General features: G+C 40.9%; 1 protein-coding gene across 7 annotated transcripts in view; it reads right to left on the reverse strand.

The window, feature by feature from the left end:
- Positions 1 to 20,931, reverse strand: part of ADAMTSL3 (ADAMTS like 3) — a 410,509-nt gene that overhangs the window by 299,191 nt on the left and 90,387 nt on the right. For all 7 annotated transcript variants that reach the window (XM_061394516.1, XM_061394517.1, XM_061394521.1 and 4 more), the window contains exon 3: positions 20,089 to 20,208. In XM_061394516.1, the coding sequence (XP_061250500.1) occupies positions 20,089 to 20,208 (120 nt within the window). The remainder of the gene's footprint in view (positions 1 to 20,088; positions 20,209 to 20,931) is intronic.

The raw sequence follows: 20,931 nt of genomic DNA on the forward strand, positions 1-20,931 counted from the left end.
GAACTCTCTTGCTTTTTCCATGATCCAGCAGATGTTGGCAATTTGATCTCTGGTTCCTCTGCCTTTTCTAAATCCAGCTTGGACATCTGGAATTTCATGATTCAGGTTCCGTTGAAGCTGGGCTTGGAGGATTTTGAGCATTACTTTACTAGTGTGTGAGATGAGAGCAACTGTGCGGTAGTTTGAGCATTCTTTGGCATTGCCTTTCTTTGGGATTGGAATGAAAACTGAGCTTTTCCAGTCCTATGGCCACTGCTGAGTTTTCCATATTTGCTGTCATATTGAGTGTAGCACTTTCACAGCGTCATCTTTCAGGATTTGAAATCACTCAACTGGAATCCATCACCTCCACTAGCTTCGTTCATAGTGATGCTTCCTAAGGCCCACTTGACTTCACATTCCAGGATGTCTGGCTCTAGGTCAGTGATCACGCCATCGTGATTATCTGGGTCATGAAGATCTTTTTTGTACAGTTCTTCTGTGTATTCTTGCCACCTCTTCCTAATATCTTCTGCTTCTGTTAGGTTCATACCATTTCTGTCCTTTATTGAGCCCATCTTTGCATGAAATGTTCCCTTGGTATCTCTAATTTTCTTGAAGAGATCTCTAGTCTTTCCCATTCTGTTGTTTTCCTCTATTTCTTTGCATTGATCGCTGAGGAAGGCTTTCTTATCTCTCCTTCCTCTTCTTTGGAACTCTGCATTCAAATGGGTATATCTTTCCTTTTCTCCTTTGCTTTTTGCTTCCCGTCTTTTCACAGCTATTTGTAAGGCCTCCTCAGATAGCCATTTTGCTTTTTGCATTTCTTTTTCTTGGGGATGGTCTTGATTCCTGTCTCCTGTACAATGTCATGAACCTTCATCCATAGTTCATCAGGCACTCTTGTCTATCAGATCTAGGCCCTTAAATCTATTTCTCACTTCCACTGTATAGTCATAAGGGATTTGATTTAAGTCATACCTGAATGGTCTAGTGGTTTTCTCCACTTTCTTCAATTTCAGTCTGAATTTGGCAATAAGGAGTTCATGATCTGAGCCACAGTCAGCTCCTGGTCTTGTTTTTGCTGACTGTATTGAGCTTCTCCATCTTTGGCTGCAAAGAATATAATCAATCTTATTTTGGTGTTGACCATCTGGTGATGTCCATGTGTAGAATCTTCTCTTGTGTTGTTGGAAGAGGGTGTTTGCTTAATCAGACTTCTCAAAAGTCAGTGTATTCAACTGGTTTTCTTAAAGGAAGCGTTTTTAGCTATATTGATGAAGTATATTGTTTTTTGGATGTTACTCTTCTATTTTATCATTTTTTTGTTCTTATCTTTACTTCCTTTGTGTTACCTTGACATCACCTTTTACACTTTTGGAGTTGAGCATGTGTTATTTTTATTTTAAATCTTCCCTGCTTTTGAGACCAAAACCTTTCTTTCAGTACTGCTTTTATATGGGGTCTAATTTTTAAAATATAACTGTCTATCTGATCATTAGCTATTCTACATCTTTCATGGTACAGCTAATCACTGGGAGGACCTCAATGCCAGGACTAATCCAATATAATCCCAGCAGGATTGCTAAAGAATGGAAGGACTGCTTTCCCCTATTGTGGACTCTAGATTATTACACAAGATGATATGTCAGATAAACCTGAGGGAAATTTTTGAGAATACTGCTCATTTGTGCCTTAGCAGTATAAAAGGTAGTCAATTTTTTTCTTCCTGTCCTTATGATGCCTATTGTAGATCAAGTCAAAAGGGAATATTTCTCCCTTGTTCACACAATATGCATAGCTTCCCCATATCCCTTCTGCCAAGTAATTAGATCAAAGTAAAAGAGACTGAGGGCTTTCCAGATGGCACAGTGATAAAGAATCCACCTGCCAAGCAGGAGACAAGGGTTTGACCCGTGGGTCGGGAAGATCCCCTGGAGAAGGAAATGCCAACCCACTCCAGTACTCTTCTCTGGATAATCCCATGGACAGAAGAATCTGGTGGGCTACAGTCCATGGGGTCACAAAAAGTCAGACATGACTTAGTGACTGAGCATGCCCCAAAGAAACTGAGGCACTTGCAAACCTTATTGGTAAACCTCTGTCTAGGCAAAGACTCCTTCAAATTCTACTGTATGTCTTAAAGGTGAGGATTCCTTCTTGTTGCCAGCAGATTGTGAATATCTCAAACTCAGTTAATTTACTGAGAGTTCTTTGGTAGCTGGTTTGACAAATGCTGGACTTCCTGGTGGCTCAGACTGTAAAGAATCTGCCTGTGATGCAGAAGATCCAGGTTCAATCCCTAGGTTGGGAAGATCCCCTGGAGAAGGAAATGGCAACCCACTCCAGTACTTTTGCCTAGGAAATCACATGGACAGAGGAGCCTTATGGGCTACAGTCTATAAGGTCTCAAAGAGTCAGACATGACTGAGGGACTCACACTTTTCACTTTGACAGACATTGCTCAATAGCAAAATACAAACAAACAAGCATTTAAGGTACTGAGATGCAAAAATCATACATATGTTTTAGTTTATGAAAAATTTTTCATTTACCCCAGAAGTGTCTTTATAAATTTTATAAAAAGATTTTTAATGGGAGAAGCTTCTGGAACATGATCATTCATATGAATCTGGTAAGCAGGTTAAAGAATCCCAACATTGGAATGTTTCATTTTCAAAATCAAACATCTCCATCTTTGTGGACTAAAGCCTGCTTTTTAAAATAAAATCAGTAGATTTTTCCATCTTAAAGTAAGGAATATATTTTTGCTTCTGAGAAACACTTAGGATATTATCTTATGGTCCCCACAAATTAGGTAATTGATTGGGTTTAATCCTTCTAAGTTGGCTGGGTTTATGCCTCCAAATTGGTTTCTAGAAAGCTCAGATTTAAATATGTACCCCCTCCTATCCTGTAGTATGCATGTAGACCTCTCTAGTGTGCATTTCTATTTTAGTCTTATTCCTGGCTATAACATATTTTATTTTAGCCTTTTTTTGGCTATAACATATGCCCCTATTCTTGTCTTTTCTTTGTCACCTACTGCTGGGTTATTTCATATTAGATTTTGTATCTCTTTATAGGCTGCCTTGTTTAAAACTAGATATAATTTTTTAAAAAATAAAAACTCTTATTCTGCAATATTTGCATAGTGAGGCTGCCTGATACAGTTTTACTGTCCACTGCTGCTGCTGCTGCTGCTGCTAAGTCGAACCAGTCGTGTGGGACTCTGTGCAACCCCATAGACAGCAGCCCACCAGGCTCCCCCGTCCCTGGGATTCTCCAGGCAAGAACAGTGGAGTGCCATTTCCTTCTCCAATGCATAAAAGTGAAAAGTGAAAGTGAAGTCGCTCAGTTGTGTCCGACTCTTAGCGACCCCATGGACTGCAGCCCACCAGGCTCCTCTGTTCACGGGATTGCCATTGCCTTCTCCTTTACCCTCCACTGCTACTGCTAAGTCACGCCAGTTGTGTCCGACTCTGTGCGACCCCATAGACAGCAGCCCACCAGGCTCCCCCATCCCTGGGATTCTCCAGGCAAGAACACTGGAGTGGGTTGCCATTTCTTTCTCCAATGCATGAAAGTGAAAAGTGAAAGTGAAGTCGCTCAGTCGTGTCCGACTCTTAGCGACACCATGGACTGTAGCCTACCAGGCTCCTCCGTCCTTGGGATTGCCATTGCCTTCTCCATTACTCTCCACTAGATATACAGAATTATGGGTGAAGCTCAGAAAATACACATCAGAAAACTAGTGCAGGGAGTAAAGGTTCCCCACTTTCTGGAGACATTCAAAGAAAAGCTGGAGGACTTCATATCAGAGTTGCATTATCAAACGTGGCATCTCTTCCCTCCCTACCAGCAGAGGAGAAGTTGGAGAAAAGATACTTCTACCACGTGCAGCCATCATTCACTAGGTGAGATAAGAATTATCCAGGCTGCCCATGATGCTTTCTGGGATCTGAAAAGGAGAATCTTTTCTCCTTAGCTCCAACAATGATTTGTGCTTACACAGTTTGGAAGAGAAATGTTCTAACTCCTTTGTACCTTGGTGTGTTCATATCTATAAATCATGAATCTATTTACTGAGCATCTCTTCCTCCCAGAAATGGCTACACCTATCCCTGAGCTGGCACATATAAGTGAGCAGAGGCAACTTGCCACAAAACAGGTACACAGGTGTTGTGACACTGAAGAGTTGTAGCAATTTGATCAAGGAGCTACTATATGAGCATCTGCAAGCCCAGGGAACCTGGACTCCCATCCCCAGCTTTCCTAGCTCTGATCTTGTTTTGCCCACACCAACTTAGAGACAGCTTGAGGATGAAAAATAATTTAATTAACAGAATGCTGTTTTTTAGGTTATGATTCTTGCCAATGTCATTAATTACAGAATAATGTCTACAAATCCAAATTAGCATAATAGGTGACTCAATAATTCCTTGTGTGCTCCTGTTCAGTCGCTAAGTCACGTCCAACTCTTTGGAACCCTGTGAACGGCAGCCCATCAGGCTCCTCTGTCCATGAAATTTCCCAGGCAAGAATATTGGAGTGGGTTACCAATCATTTTCTCCTCCAGGAGATCTTCCCGACCCAGGGATCGAACCTGCGTCTCCTACATTGGTGTTCTTTATCACTGAGCCACCTGGGAAGCCCCAGTAAATCCTTACAATTGCTATAAACAATCAGATCACAAAAACTCAAAAGAGAATTCTTTTTTTTTTTTCCTGAAAACTGTAAAATATGTGTTGAAGACTTTTTCCGCTTGAAAAAACCCACACAGATGCATCATAAATTGCTGCCATTAAAAATTACTATTTGGACTTAATATTGTTTTGAGTTCATAGTCTATATTTTATAGTTACACTCTTTTAAGCTGTAAAGCATTATTATAAAACAAAAAATATTAACAATGTTTGTCTCAGAGACTCACTATTCCCTTTATGCTAGGAGGCTCACCACACTTTCCTCCGGTCTGAACACCAACCTTTAATTAAATGTATGTCTGCAATGTCTATTCCTCATATACCATTCCAGATGTCTATCCAGTGAGAAGGGGTCCCTGGGCCGTCTTGTGGTTGATGTCCGAGTCACTTTCCTGCTTTTACTGGGCAGTAAGCCAAATAAATGATCTAAAGCGTTCAAAGTAGACATCAAAATTAATAAATTTTATTCATATGAAATTCAGGATCATGCACCCTGTTTTATGAAGCATGAGTGCTGTCAACAAACTAGAGGAGATTTTTTTTAAATAAAGTCATCCCCCTGTAAATTTACTCAACACCATTGTCTCCAGACAGGGAGACAGCTTCCTTCAGACAAAGCAGAGAGAGTATGGCATAATCATTTGAAAGATTTGAGCTAAAATGTAGCTTATTGCAGAGCAAGTTATTTTCCAAACCCCTAGACCCACAAACTTTCTCTGTGAGTTAAAATGACATTAAATTCCACGCATATGTGTGCAGCCCACAAAAACACCAAAGGACAATGAACTTAGCACCAGCTCAGAATTCCAATCACGCTGAGAAGCTGTGACTCACAGTTTCTCCCCATCAAGGTCAGTACCTAATGTGTAGACACCCAAGTTCCTCACCCCCAGGAAGAAAACGTTCCTCTCTAATTCTCTGCTTTCCATCAACACCTTCAGCCTAGCATCACATTAGGATCAGTTTTGACCATTCGTCTGTCCTGCTGGGCTGCGAGCTAGTTGAAAACAGAAACTGTCTTGTTACTAGCTTTATCACCAAGAGCTGCTGTATCATAGGTGATCAATTTGTTGGATTGAATAAAAGATCTAGTTCATTTTTGTTTAGGAGGGTTTAAGGAGACATTTCACATTACCTTTCCCATTACATTCTTGTGATTACACCCAGACGGTCAAATTTAATGAAATGCTGAAAATGGAAATACTGTGGCAGGTCATAATAAATGCCAGTTCAGGAATGCCTTAAAAGTGTGTTTCTCTAATACAATGCAGTATTGTGCTCTTTCCAAGGGCCATAACTTACCCAACTCATTTTGACAGACTCTAATGAACCAAATATCGTGTATGACAATATCCATTACCTGTGCTCACTGCAGTTTGACAGCAATTGCATCCAGAGAAACGCTGTATCCTAAGCTGGCTGTTTCTAAAGAAACATACCCCTTTCACACAAAGAAAGATAAACAGGAATGCATGATGATCTGATGAAAATCCAATCTGATTTAAGAAGTAGAAAGATAACATAACACAAATGAGGAAAATTCAATAAATTCCATGAAATGCCAATGGAAAAAAAATAACAGCTTTATGGAATATGATCAACTGGTTAAAACAGAGCTGAACATTGTTTACATAGCTTCTAATATAGTTCTACAGCATTTCCTGTAATTTATACTTACTATTAAGGATAAAAGCTACAACCTTGGTATATATTATTGCCCATTATTCAAACGGAATAGAGTTTTCTTAGAAAATCCATTTTTAAGGAAGAACATGGATCCCAACACGTCCCTTTAATTTCCACTTTTATACATATGTTCTGATCTGATAAAGGAAGCATCTGTTAGATGGATGAAATATACAGAGATGACTCATTATCTGACACCGTTAGGGAAATGAGTAATTTTCCAGATAAAGAAGGATGCCCTCCAGAGTAGCATTTTTAGCTTAACTCTTTTAAAATGGAAAGCATACATTGAAGTCTTTCAATTAGGGACCTAGAAAATAAACTTGACAACTTCTTGATGCTCAGCATCATTTCAGAGAACATGACATAGATACACTACCATGTGTAAAATAAATAGCTATGGGAACCTGCTGCATAACACAGGGAGCTCAGCTCCATGTTTTGTGATAACCTAGAAGGGTGGGATGGGAGGTGGGAGGCAGGCTCAATAGAAAGGGAATATATGTATAAACATCGCTGATTTCACTTTGTTGTACAGCAAAAACTAACACAACATTGTAAAACATTTATACTCCAATAATAAAATTTTTTAAATAAATAAATAAAAAGCTAACTGCTCCCAAGCACTAAGCTTTTGAGTCCTCAAGGATGGTTTTGGCTTTGTTGTGAAACTGAGCTATGGTCTCTCAAACCCCAATCTCCACCCTACATGCTGCCCCAATTCTTGCCCCTTTGCCACACAGAGTGACCCAGCACCACTCCAAGGAGGATTCTCCAGCCTCAGTCCTCTGTTCAACACTCCAGGCTATGGATGGCATTTCAGATTCAGCTCTGCAGGCTTTATTCCTGGAGTTCCCACCTGGACAATTCATCAGTTTGGAACCTCCTTCCCAGGTGACTCAGTCGTAAAGAATCTACCTGCCAACGCAGGAGATGCAAGAGATGCAGGTTCTATTTCTGGGTTGGGAAGATCCTCTGGAGAAGGAAATGCCAACCCACTCCAGTATTCTTGCCTGGAGAATCCCATGGACAGAGGAGCCTGGCGGGCTATAGTCCATAGGGTTGCAAAGAGTCAGACACAACTGAGCGACTGAACACAGCACATTTAAGACAAGAGAGGTGACCAGGTCTTATCACTAGTGCCTTCTCTGGGTAATTAGTACCCATAAGTGACCTAGCACCTTCTAAAATGTTCCATATCATTTTTAAACATCAGATTTTTAATGTCAGTTTTATTGGGTTGGCCAAAGAGTTCATTCAGGTTTTTCCACAAAATGTTACAGAAAAATCCGAACAAACTTTTTGGCCAATTGAATATCCATGGTGTTATCCATCTTGTAAAGAAAAAAGTTAGGACCTACAGGTCAGCTAACACATCTCTAGATTACCTGCTCTTTGACAATTCTGTCCCTCTGAAATTAATGCAAAAAGCCTAGTCCTGGGTGGTCTTTTTCAATTTGAGATCCAGAGAAGTACACTATTTTTGAATTTTTTATGCTGAGTTTCCATTGCTGACATAATCTGAAAAATTAATCTAAGCATGTTATGGCTCAGCTGAGGGATGGCAGGGGCGCGGGGGGGGGGCATCTGACAGCCAAATGGTGCCCCTGTTCCCTTTTATATTTATGTTGCTGATTGTTTTCAAGTTGATGGATCACCCAAAGTGATGGGTTTTACTTTCAAGGAAATCTTTCCCAAACCAGACTGCAAGTTCTCAGGTTTTGAGCATTACTGCAAGGGAACATTTCCAGAAGGTCCTCTTCCCAAGGTCAAACATGTCCAGCATCAATTTTTAATAAGCTTTTCATCACAAAATTATCCTATTAAATGATTTAACATGAACAACTTTAATGAGTATTGCAAATTACTGCTTCAAACTAACACTTTATTGATTAGCATTTGTATCAATAGATAGATATTCGTGTTCACATTACAGTATGAATTTCACCCAAATGTAGGGTGAAAGGAATCAATGCGTGTGGGTTTATGTAAGGGAAATTGAACACGTGCACATAAACATCTCCCAAGGCTGAATCCTGCAGACATCTGTGCTCTGTAAAGTGGAAAAAAGGAAAAGGTTTCCATAGGAAAATAAAGTTTCTCCATAAAAGACAAAAGTAAAGGTGAGGTCTTCTGCCTTATTAGTGAAGTTCTTTAAAGAAAGACAAGAAAAGAAATGACCCACAAGGCATAGAACTTGGTGGTCGCTTATTCAGTGTGAGTCTTGAATATATTCATTCTCTAATCTTTTCCATTTATTAAAACTGCCCCCACCCTTCACAGTATTCCAGTATTGCTAGCCCCCTGAGTGACCCTTCCTCACTATTTAGAAAGAATATTTATCATGTTTTAATGATCAAAGTATTGTACAGTCATCTGTAGAAAGCCTAGAGAATATACTTAAAAGAAAATTTTAAACATCCATAATTCTGCAGTCCAAAGATAACCACTGTTAACAGCTTGGGGTATTTCTTGGTGTTTTTCTTTCTGTCCACATATGAAAAAAACTGGAGACTTCTATGATTTTGTGACCCAATCTTACAATCTATGGATATGATGTTAATGTTTCCCATGCTATTTTGAAAGTGCACATATAATAAAAATTTTGTAATGGTCCATGTTAGAAATCCCATAATTTATTCAACCATTTCCTTATGGTTTAATATTTAAATTGTTCCTGGTTGTCACATATTATGAATAATGATGAGATCAATGTATTTTGCATAAAACTTAAAAAAAAAACTTAAAATATTCCCTTGACTAATTCCCAGAAAAGACATAAGTTGGCTAAAAGTAAACATATTTTTAAGGCTCCGAATAAAGATTACAAAACTGCTTATCAAAAAGCATTGCACGCGTTATTATTCAACAGCATCACAGCCTAACCTTTTGTGTCACAGTTGCCAGCACAAGGTTTTCATAGTTTTCCTTTTTTAAAGTAAAGTTGAGGGGGATGTTATTTGGTCATTGCTTGGATTTACATTTTATTGATTACAAGTAAAATGGGGTTTTTCCACATGAGTTAACAGGTTTTTTGCTTTCCTTTTAGAAGAATAAATTATTTTCCTTTACTATTTTCTTTACTTTTTCTTACAAAGTATTTTACACAGCATTTTAACATAATTTGTATATTTTATTTTCCTTTAACTTTTCATTTGAATGATTTTCAGTAAATATACATTTTTAAGCCTTCCTAATAGTCAAACCTACCAATACACTCTATTTTCCATTCATTCTAAGTTTCTCCATTAGAAATTTGAGAAACATTTACTTTTACAGTCTTATTATATTTTTATGGTTTAATTTTTATTTAACTCTTCAATCCATATGGAATTTATTTTGGCATATGGAAAAGACTTTAAATTAACTTTCTCTAAATAGTTAACCGACTGTTCTATACCACATGTTGAATACAGTAAATGTGTACATTTACTGAAAGTATTTGAGACTATAAGTTTACCTCTCAGTATAGATTGTAGTTAATTATGATTTTTTGATACAGTATTCTCTTTTTGGTTATTTCCTACAAAGTGTGTAATTATATTTCTCATGTCCTCTTTGGCCAATAATTGCTTTAGGAGAATATTTTTAAATGTCCAAGAGTTTATACTTTTTGTCTTAAAAACATCTTGTCCTAATGTTTATTTGGATTATTTAGATTCCGAGAACTTGGGCTACATTCACCTCCATATGCTACTTTTTCTACATTTGCATTTCCTAAATTCTAAGATGCTGCTTCTCACTTTTTTAAAAGATCAGAACGCAATATAATTAACACATATATTAGCGATATTTGTGGATTTTCTTCACAAAATCTTTTAGTAAATCAAAAGTGACTTATAGCATTTATTTAATTTCTTCTTCTCTTCCACTCAATCTCTTCTGTCATTTGTGAGTACATATTAATAAGTTAGCTCTCTGAGATCTGTATAACATAGCTACCATCTTCTTCTTATCAATTTTATTACCCTGTCCTTTTCCTCTGTTACTAAGTTTCTGAAATTTATTTTCATAATTTGATTTTCTGTGAAACCAGAATGCTTAATACTGACTACATCTTGATTTCTTTGAAACTGCATGTGTGTGTTTGCTCACCCACTCTTTGCGGCCCCATGGACTGTAGCCTGCCACGCTCCTCTGTCCATGGGATTCTCCAGGCAAGAATACTGGAATGGGTGCCATTTCCTACTCCAGGAGATCTTCCCAACCCAGAGATCAAATTGGCATCGATGAACAAGGATTTGGGGAGAGGGGAGGAAGCAGAGGAGGATGTTCTAAGCAACTGTGACAATTTGTGTAAAGACACAGATGGAGAAGAGCCACATGAATGGACACACAAAAGCTTCATTTAACCAGACTTAGACTTCCCTGGTGGTCCAGGGGTTAAGAATCCACCTGCCAATGCAGAGGACGGTCGATCCCTAGTCAAGGAGCTAAGATCCCACCTGCCACAGGGCAACCAAGCCCATGCGCAGCAACTACTGAGCCTGAGAGATATAACTAAGACTTGACACAGCCAAACAAATAAATAATTTTTTTTTAAGTTTTGGCTTTTTTTCCCAAACTTATTTATTTTTAATCAAAGGAAAATTGCTTCACTGGCCTCTGCCATATATCAACATGAGTCAGCCATAGGTATACATGTGTCCCTTCCACCTTTAACTTCCCTCCCACTTCCCACCCCTTCCCACCCGTATAGGTGGTTATAGAACCCTGGTTTGAGTTCCCTGAGTCATACAGTGAATTCCCAATGGTTATCTATTTTACACATGGTATATGCTTCCATGTTACTCTCTCGAAAAACCCAGGCCTGGAAATTTATTGCAAGACAATGCCAAGAGAATGTCCAGATGGGACACCCTAAGAGCTACACTCTTGTTCCCCACTGGCTCTTAGAATGACCCACCAAGCACAGTAGCCAGCAGCACCTCAAGCTCAGGTCCACTGATCTCAACTCCAGCCCAACAGTGCACAGAAATGTCCAGGTTGGAAAGCTGAGTGACCACCTATCCCAGTTTGCCTGGATGATTTCAGTCCCAAGAAAACTGGGACAGTTGGTCACCCTACAAAAGTGGGCATGAGACTTATATTAAAAGTATCATTAAAGGTTAGATAGAAAATAGCACTAGAGACAATTTTAAAGATATTTATGATTTCTTTATTTGGCTGTGCTGGGTCTTAGTTGTGGCATGTGGGATCTTAGTTCCCTAACCAGCGATTGACAACATGGAGTCTTAGCCACTGGACCACCAGGGAAGTCTCTGTGGACACTTTCAAGGTACTTTTCCAACTGGTCTCGGGCATCCACGTGCCAGAACCACCCGCCTACCACCTGAACAGCCCTCAAGAGACCTCTGCTGCCCAAAGTGCACATCCAAGAAATACTGTCCAGAGTGACACAGCCTCAAGCACGAGCAGTCAAAAGCATCCATGGAATGACCCAAACCTCCCAGAGCGTTAGCCCCTCAAGAACCTCTTTGCAAGCCATGCCTGTACTTTTGTGCTGTAGGCCAGGACTTGCCCAACCAAAAACAACATTTCCAAACTCCAAATCAGCCAATCAAAACATAATGCTTAAAATCCCTCATGATAGGGTATAAATTCCACTATTGCCTGGACATCTAGCCCTTTCAACTTCAGCTTGCAGAGTCAGCAAAGTCTTTTCTGGCCTGACATGGCTCTCTCACCCAGCCAGCAAATCCACTCACCTTTGTCTTATAGCTCTCTCCATCTCTGTTCTTCCTCCCTGACAAGAGAAAGAAATAATATGCTTCCATCCAGTCTTCTACCTGCCACTTAGTCCCCATCCTCATAGCAAGCCCGAAAGGCTAGCTTCCTGGCCCTAGCCCTGCCTTGGTCCAAGACAGCAGACACCACTAAAATCCACTCACATTGCTTTGCCTGAGGTGGAAGAGACCACAGTAGATTGTGAACCCTGACATTCATTTAAAAGAAACTTGTATTTTGTAGCAGAGAAGAGGGGCCCAATGGCTTTCGTGTGTGTGTGTGTGTGTGTGTGTGTGTCCCAATAAAGTTTTATTTGCAAAAACTTAAGGCTCAGATGGTAAAGCGTCTGTCTGCAACGCAGGAGACCCGGGTTCGATCCCTGGGTTGGGAAGATCCCCTGGAGAAGGAAATGGCAGCCCACTCCAGTATTCTTGCCTGGAAAATCCCATGGATCACGGAGCCTGGTAGGCTACCATCCATGGGGTCGCTAAGAGTCGGACACGACTAAGTGACTTCCCTTTCAAGAGTGGGGCAGGTTTTGACCTGTAGGCAGTACTTTGTAGGCTACTGATTTAAGTGACTTATTCAAGGTCATAGGTCTGATGAATATCAGAATTTGGATAGAATTCAGATCTCCTGACTTCCAATGTGTTTTTCCATTCTGCTATGTTGTTGCCTTTATAATTTCTTTTGCATTCATCACACACTACCTTGTTTTATTATTAATCTTATAAGGCTACTTATGATCTTTTGGTAGTCCAAGAGGCAGTGGACATCCAAGGATTGAGGGTGACACAGTAGAGCGATTAGAAGTAACCTAGTCTCAAAGTGCTTGAAGACCTAGTACATCCTGGGCAGGAACAGGTCAGACCTCAGAGAGAGGAGAAATCTGGGCACAAGCAGCAAGGGCTGCACTGGGAACTGTTTGGAACTTCAACAGCTCGTATCTACCATTTAACTCACCTGATGAACATAATTTGAAAAATTACCCAGTACCCCAAAAATGAGTCAAAGAAGACAGCATTAGAAGAGGAAAATGTCTGCACGGTTCAAAAGCTCAACTGACTCTCCATTAACCAATCTTTTTCTTTAATGCTTGAGAATGAGCTGATGTGCAAAAAAACTCCATGATAACGAAATTCAGAGTGCACGTATACCAAAGTGAATCAGAGCAGCACATACGACTACGTGTGCAGTATTCATGTACCTGCAATGTGCCTGAATTAGGAATCAAGTACAAGTCATTCCAATTAATGTGTTCCTGTCTTCTAGCATCGATCTAAAGAGAAAGCAAGCTCGTGGTCTAACTCTTTGGAATACTGAAGGAGCCTAACTACATTTGACCAAGATTACTCACTAACAAAGGAATGAACTATTCAAACTCAAATGGCTCGCTGCTTAAAAACATTATACACACAGGCCAGAAACAACAAAGAAAACTCTCTTATGCAGAGAACATGTGAGCTGCCCATTTAGATCCCCAGAGACACTGGCAATGTCCTATAGGTTCAAGGGTCATGTCCATTTCCCTTCATGAGAAACTTCAGAAGCTGGTATATACTTCCCAAGTTAAAAACTATTATATGAATAACTTGGGAACATCAAGTGATATTTCTGAGGCCTGCCAACAGTTTAACCACAGTGAAGCTCCCGGCCAAGATATTCATGAAAAGTTCAGAAGAAGTTACTTTGAGAAAGATGGACTCGCAGCAAACAGATTTCTTGTCCTTAGGAAGAATACATAAATCAATACTCAAACAAGCAAAATGAAAATTCAGTTTGTTCATAATCATTGAAGAAAAAAGACATTTAGAAGTTTATAAAGAAGACTCCACAAAGAGTTCATTATTAACATGTTATTGTTACGATGCATATTAAAAATTCATTCAAACATTGCTCTCATACTTTTCCTTCCCGCAGATTAGATGTAAAAAATGTCTTAACTGAGCTGCAGGGCAAAAAACAGACACTTGGCTTTGCTACTTCTTGGCTGTGTGATCTTGGGTAAGACACTGTTCCTCTCTGGAGCTCCACTTCCTCACCTGAAAAAACAGAATCCCTAAACTTCCTTCCAACTCTGTCATTCTATAATCCCAGGGCCACACATCCTCTCTGCTGATGGAAATAGTAAAGAAAATACAAACTGAAGTAGCATTTTGCGACAAGAAATCATACAAGTAGGCAAAGAGTTAACTTAATGATGACGTTATTCTGATTTTTGACAAACAGAGAATTTTACAATCCTAGAGTTTTACAGATGTAGAATGATCAAACTCTGAATTTGACTTCAGGAAAGAAAAAGAAATTCTTGAAAATAATGCTATCTAAGGTGAGAGGGAGTATGGAGGAAGGAGATGCTAGAAGTCAGACTTTAAGAGCTAAAAGGAGGAGGAAAAAGCAGCAGGAGAAAAGCAGAATTTGGAAATCAAGTAGTCACTGAAAGCAATGGCAGATGAGAGCATAGGTGGCAGTGATTTTAACTTGAAAAAAAAAATCTTGAATCCACTTAAATGTGGGCAGAAAGAGAGAAAATAAATACCAGATCGGTCAGTGACAGATGGTGACAGGAAAGAAGAGACGTTGGGTATAAAAAGCATAAAAGGATCTCTGCAGGGGACTTCTCTGGCTGCCCAGTGGTTAGGACTCCATGCTTCCAATGCAGGGGGTTCAGGTTCTGTCCCTGGTGGGGAAGCTAAGATCCCACATGCCTTGAAGCCACAAAACCAACAAAATATAAAGGGCCTCTGCAACACAAAATCCAGGTGGTTCTCTCCCAAATGTCCATAAGCTCACATTAAAACTTACTCTAGGTTAATTAAGCTCCAATACTTTGGCCACCTGATGCCAAGAGCATCAGGTGGAAAAGACCCTGGTTCTGGGGAAAATTGAGGGCAGGAGGAGAAGGGGACAAGAGAGGATGAGATGGTGAGGTGGCATCACCAACTTGATGGACATCAGTCTGAGCAAACTCCAGGAGACAGTGAAGGACAGGGAAGCCTGACGTGCTGCAGTCCATGAGGTTACAAAGAGTCAGACACGACTCAGCAACTGAACAACAATAGTTAATTCCAAATTCTCAAGGAGTTAAGAATGAGCTCATGAAGCAGCTCATGAATTTGAAATTATTCCCTTGGATCTGCTAAGGTCTCCAAAGCCCTATTCACTGTAATAGTGGTGGTGATTTAGCTGCTGAGTGGTGTCCAACTCTTACAACTCCATGGACTGTAGACCACCAGGCTCCTCTGTCCATGGGATTTCCCAGGCAAGAATACTGCAGTAGGTTGTCATTTTCTTCTCCAGGGGATCTTCCCAACCCAGGGATCAAACTCAGGTCTTCTGCATTGCAGGTGAATTCTTTACTGATTGAGCCACCAGGGAAGCCCACTATAACAGTCGAATTGGGATTTTTAGGAAAAGAGATAATTTTTGACATGATTCTTCCAAGAGAAGCAGCTGGGTGTATCTCAGAGTGGGACAGCCTAAAGTTTAGAATGTAAGTTTCAGTTTTTTCACATAACCATCTGGGTGTCCTTGAGTAAGTCATTTGCATGTTCAGAGTGTCTGTTTCCTTGACTCTTGAAATGCGGCATTTGAGAAAAGGCTCCACCAGCTATAAAATCCTATGATTCTCTAAGTAATAGTTTACTGCATCGCTGGCATGACTGCCTTGATCATCAGCATGATCCAATTAACACTCTGCAACGCAGAATATTTCTGTAGTTTTGAAAAGTAGACTATTTAGGACAGGAAGGAGTTTGGAACATGAAATACAGTCACTTTGTTTTTCAAAACAAATGAGGGGGCTTCCCTGGTGGCTCAATAGTAAAGAATCCGCCTGCCAATGCAGGAGACATGGGTTCCATCCCTGGTTCAGGAAGATCCCACATGCCACGGGGCAACTAAGCCCATGCACCACAACTGCTGAGCCAGAGCCCAGTGCTCTGCAACAAGAAGCCACCGCAATGAGAAGGCTGGGTACCGCACCTAGAGAGCAGCCCCTGCTCATGGCAACTAAAGAAAAGCCCGCACACCAACAAATACCCAGCACAGCCAAAAATATTCCTTTTTAAAAAAAATGAGGGCTCTGAGGTCCAAAGATGCTGAATGACTTTGTTAAATTAGAAGCCAATCAGTGGCAGAAGCAAGACAAAGGCTGCCTGACTAGTCCTGCCTGCACCAAAATGCATGGCTACCAGTTGGCTTCAGGATGGCATACTTCACTAGAAGCTGCCCCAGGCCCCTTATAACCCATAGTGCGCTTTTTATGTGACTCATTAAACACACCCTACATCACAGCTGGGCTTTACTGGCCTCGGGGCTCTTAGTTTTCCAGACATCTAATCCAGGGAACGTTGGAAGAGTGACCTGAAGGTCGTCATGAAAATACACCAGAATCAAGTACTTTAAAAAGTCCTACAGGGTCATCGAAGACAGCAAGTATCTGCACACTGTCTGCCCACTTCCCATTTGATCAAATGAGTATTCGACAGGCGGAAGCTCCTGGTGAACCCAGTCCTGACCCGCAACTTCAGGAAGCAAACAGCAGCCTCCACAGCATAAGCACTTTGTCACTCTGGCTTCAGGCTGCTGGGACAGTGGGATGGCTGCCCTGAAAACCTCTGAGAGACGACCTGGGGATTTCTGTGTAGGAGCGATGCTGCCTGCCACGCAATATGCTGCCACCTGCTCCGAGATGAGACAGTTGGTTGCAGATAGCACAAGGTAAGACATTAAAACCTGAACTACATCGGATCCAGCAACCTGGTTGTATCTCTCATATATCATAATGTGGGAAAGAAGTTGAACACAGATGAGTGCGTGCTGTATGATCCCATCAAAGCTGGGTCATTTGTAGAGACATGGATGGACCTAGAGTCTATCATACAGAGTCAAGTTATAAGTCAGAAAGAGAAAGACAAATATTGTATATTAACATATACATCTAGAAAAATGGGATGGATAAACCTCATTGCAGGGCAAGAATAGAGACAGAGACATGGAAAACAAACAAATGGACATCAAGTGGGAAAAGAGGAGTGTGAAATAAATTGGTAGATTGGGATTGACATACATATACTGTTGATACTACATATAAAATAGATAACTAATGAGAACCTACTGTTTAGCACAGGGAACTGTACTCAGTGCTCTGTAGTGACCTAAATGGGAAGGAAATCCAAAAAAGAGGGAGTATACGTATATGTAGCGCTTCCCTGGTGGCTCAGCGGCCAAGAATCCACCTGCAATGCCGGAGACACAGGAGACTCAGGTTCAATCCCTGGGTCAGGAAGCTCCCCTGGAGGAGGGCATGGCAACCCACTCCGGTATTCTTGCCTGGAGAATGCCATGGACAGAGGAGTCTGGTGGGCTACTGTCCATGGGGTTGCAAAGAGTCGGACATGACTGACGCAACTGAGCATGCACGCACGTGTGTACATATGACTGATTCACTTTTCTGTACAGTGTAAACTAACACAACATTGTAAGGCAATTACATCCCAATTCAAAAAAAAAACAGAAAAAATAAAATAAAAACCAAAATGAATCTATAACAGTGATAGAAGTCAGACTAGTGATTACTTTCTGGGTGACAGATATTGACCCCAGGGGTCCATGGAGCTTCCTAGGGTGGGGGAATGTTTAATTGCTGGATCTGGGTGATAGTTACACAGGCATAAAGATATTTAAAAACTGGTCAACTTCTACACTTCAGATATGGGTGTCATTTACTATATGTATGTTATACTTTTAATAAACAGTGAATTTAACATATTGTGTGCAGACCCTTGATATGAATGGAGAGTATGCTTCTTCCTTTTCTTTTCCATAAGAGTATCTGAGATTCTCCGAATTGAATCTTCACAAATAATATTACTAGCAATAACAATAGCTACATGAAGCACTTTTATGCTTCAGAACCTGTGCAGACAGACATAGGAATTACCTGAATTATCTCCTTTAATTCTTAAAACATTTCCGTGAGGTTGACCAATACCATCATATATCTCACAGATGACAAAACTAAGGCACAGAGAAGTGAAGTAACTTGTCCAAAGTCACACAGCAAGTAAAATATCAGAACTGAAATTCAAACCCAAAGCAGTCTGACTCCTGAGTCTATGTTTTTAACTTTTTGTCACATTTGATGGTATGTTGCAGGAAGGGGGACGTTTTCAAACTGAGGAATATTTTATCTAACTTTTCTCTGATATTACAGTGCAGTTTGCACACTCAGTATGAAGAGGAAAGAGGATCCAGGCTTGGGCTGATAGGTTAACAATTCTCTAGTTGATTACATTCTTGAGATTCATTCAACAGATACACCTCGTTTAGTACAAATGCCTCTTTTTTTTTTTTTTTTTTTTGCCTTTAAAAGCAGAGGGTAGGTGCTATTATTGGCTTGTTATAGTTTGACTTTGTTCCTTCAGTGAAAAGAAACACAGTGGCAGCAACACAGAATGTTTTCACAGGCTATCCACTGGGCCCTCCAGAACAGTGTGTCCTAGGACAGAATTTCCACCGCGTGCCACATGCTTTTAAGGTCTGCCTTAGGCTTTTTGGAAAGACTGAAGGGGCTTACTTTCCTCTTCAGATAGCTTTTATATTGTTATGATATTAAATATAATTTATCTGTAGGAGCTGGAGAAGGCATTAACCACTCTTTAATTAAAAAACACAAAGCTCGTGATTTTCCAGACATCCTCTTCTAGCCTTTACTGGCTCCTCAATTAGTTTCTCTGAAGCTTTCCTATGAAAACCTATTAAATAATTAATTCCTCGATTAAAAGGAGACATAAATCATAGCTGAAGCTCCAACACTTTGGCTATCCGACATGAAGAGCTGACTCACTGGGAAAGACCCTGATGCTGGGAAAGACTGAGGACAGGAGAAGAAGGGGCGACAGAGGATGAGATGGTTGGATGGCATCACTGACTCAGTGGACATAAGTTTCAGCAAACTCCAGGAGACAGTGAAAGACAGGGAAGCCTGGTGTGCTGCAGTCCATGGGGTTGCAAAGAGTAAGTCACGATTTAGTGACTGAACAACAACAAATCATAGAGTCTCTAAAAATCCATCCAGGAGAAAGGGCAGAAAGCAACTTGATGGTTTAGCCCCTCTTAGCAACCAGGCCCAAAGCGTTAACTGAGGTGTATATTATGAAAATGACTTCCCAGGTGGATCAGTGGTAAATAATCCACCTGCCAATGCGGGAGACGCGGGTTCAATCCCTGGGTCAGAAAGATGCCCTGGAGAAGGAAATGGCAACCCACTCCAGCGTTCTTGCCTAGGAAATCCCCATGGACAGAGGAGCCTGAGGGGCTACAGTCCGAATGGCCACAAAAGAGTCGGACATGACTTAGCAACTAAATAACAACAACAAGACATCAGTGTAAATCAAGAATGAGAAGGCATAGTACCAAGGGCGCAGTTTTGCTCTCTGCATTCCAGCCAAGCTCAAGTCTTGCTCTCCAGTGGGATTTTGTGCAGTGATTTAAACACACACCCATGTGCACACAAGCACACTCACACAGAAACAGGCATCTGTTTTACTTTCTGGAAAATGGGCTTGAAAAAGGTAAGTTTTGGTACTGGTCAAAAAAATTAAATAAGAGCTCAGAGAGCAATGAAAGCAAAGCTTAATCAGAAAACAGAACTTTTAGATAATTTCAGAATTACATGATGAATTTGGCAATAGCTAAAATGAACAAATTTAAATATTTATTTTCATATTTAAATATTTCCAATGAAAATCAGAGACCGTGTCTCTCAAGCCAATGCCACAACCAGAGCAGGAGCCATACGCTGTGCAGGAAGCTGCATGCAAGCGTGGGCAGCCCGGGGTTTCAGGGTCCTTCCTGATGTCACCGGTCTATTGTACTAGTTGTGCCGAGAAGGAAATAGAAAGATTTTGAAGCTATTTTTGAGAAACTGTTTCCTGCAACTGGCAAATGGCAGAGCCAAAAATAGGCTCTCCAGTGAGGTTCTTACCTGGTCGTCATAGCGATACGTGAGGAACTGCTCCCCGGTCGTGTCCTCCAGAAAACTCCCCTGAGGGGAAAGTGCAAACTCAGGAAGGAAGTAGGCCCCAGGAGACTTCTCTGCTGTGGTCTGAAAGACAAGATTGCTGGGTTAAAAATAAGGCCTCAGAAGGACTTTTGGGCTCCAAAATCACTGCAGATGGTGACTGCAGCCATGAAATTAAAAGACACTTACTCCTTGGAAGGAAAGTTATGACCAACCTAGACAGCATATTCAAAAGCAGAGACATTACTTTGCCAACAAAGGTCCATCTAGTCAAGGCTATGGTTTTCCCAGTGGTCATGTATGGATGTGAGAGTTGGACTGTGAAGAAAGCTGAGCACCGAAGAATTGATGCTTTTGAACTGTGGTGTTGGAGAAGACTCTTGAGAGTCCCTTGGACTGCAAGGAGATCCAACCAGTCCATTCTAAAGGAGATCAGCCCTGGGATTTCTTTGGAAGGAATGATGCTAAAGCTGAAACTCCAGTACTTTGGCCACCTCATAGGAAGAGCTGACTCATTGGAAAAGACCCTGATGCTGGGAGGGATTGGGGGCAGGAGGAGAAGGGGACAACAGAGGATTAGATGGCTGGATGGCATCACCGACTCGATAGACATGAGTCTGAGTGAACTCTGGGAGTTGGTGATGGAGAGGGAGGCCTGGCGTGCTGCAGTTCATGGGGTTGCAAAGAGTCGGACAGGACTGAGCGACTGAACTGAACTGAACTGAAGGACCCCCAGTGGGCTTCCCTGGTGACTCAGGTAAAGAATCTGCCTGCCAATGCAGGAGATGCGGGTTAGATCCCTGGCTC

This window comes from Bos javanicus, chromosome 21, assembly GCF_032452875.1.
Source record: "Bos javanicus breed banteng chromosome 21, ARS-OSU_banteng_1.0, whole genome shotgun sequence".
NCBI lineage: Eukaryota > Metazoa > Chordata > Mammalia > Artiodactyla > Bovidae > Bos > Bos javanicus.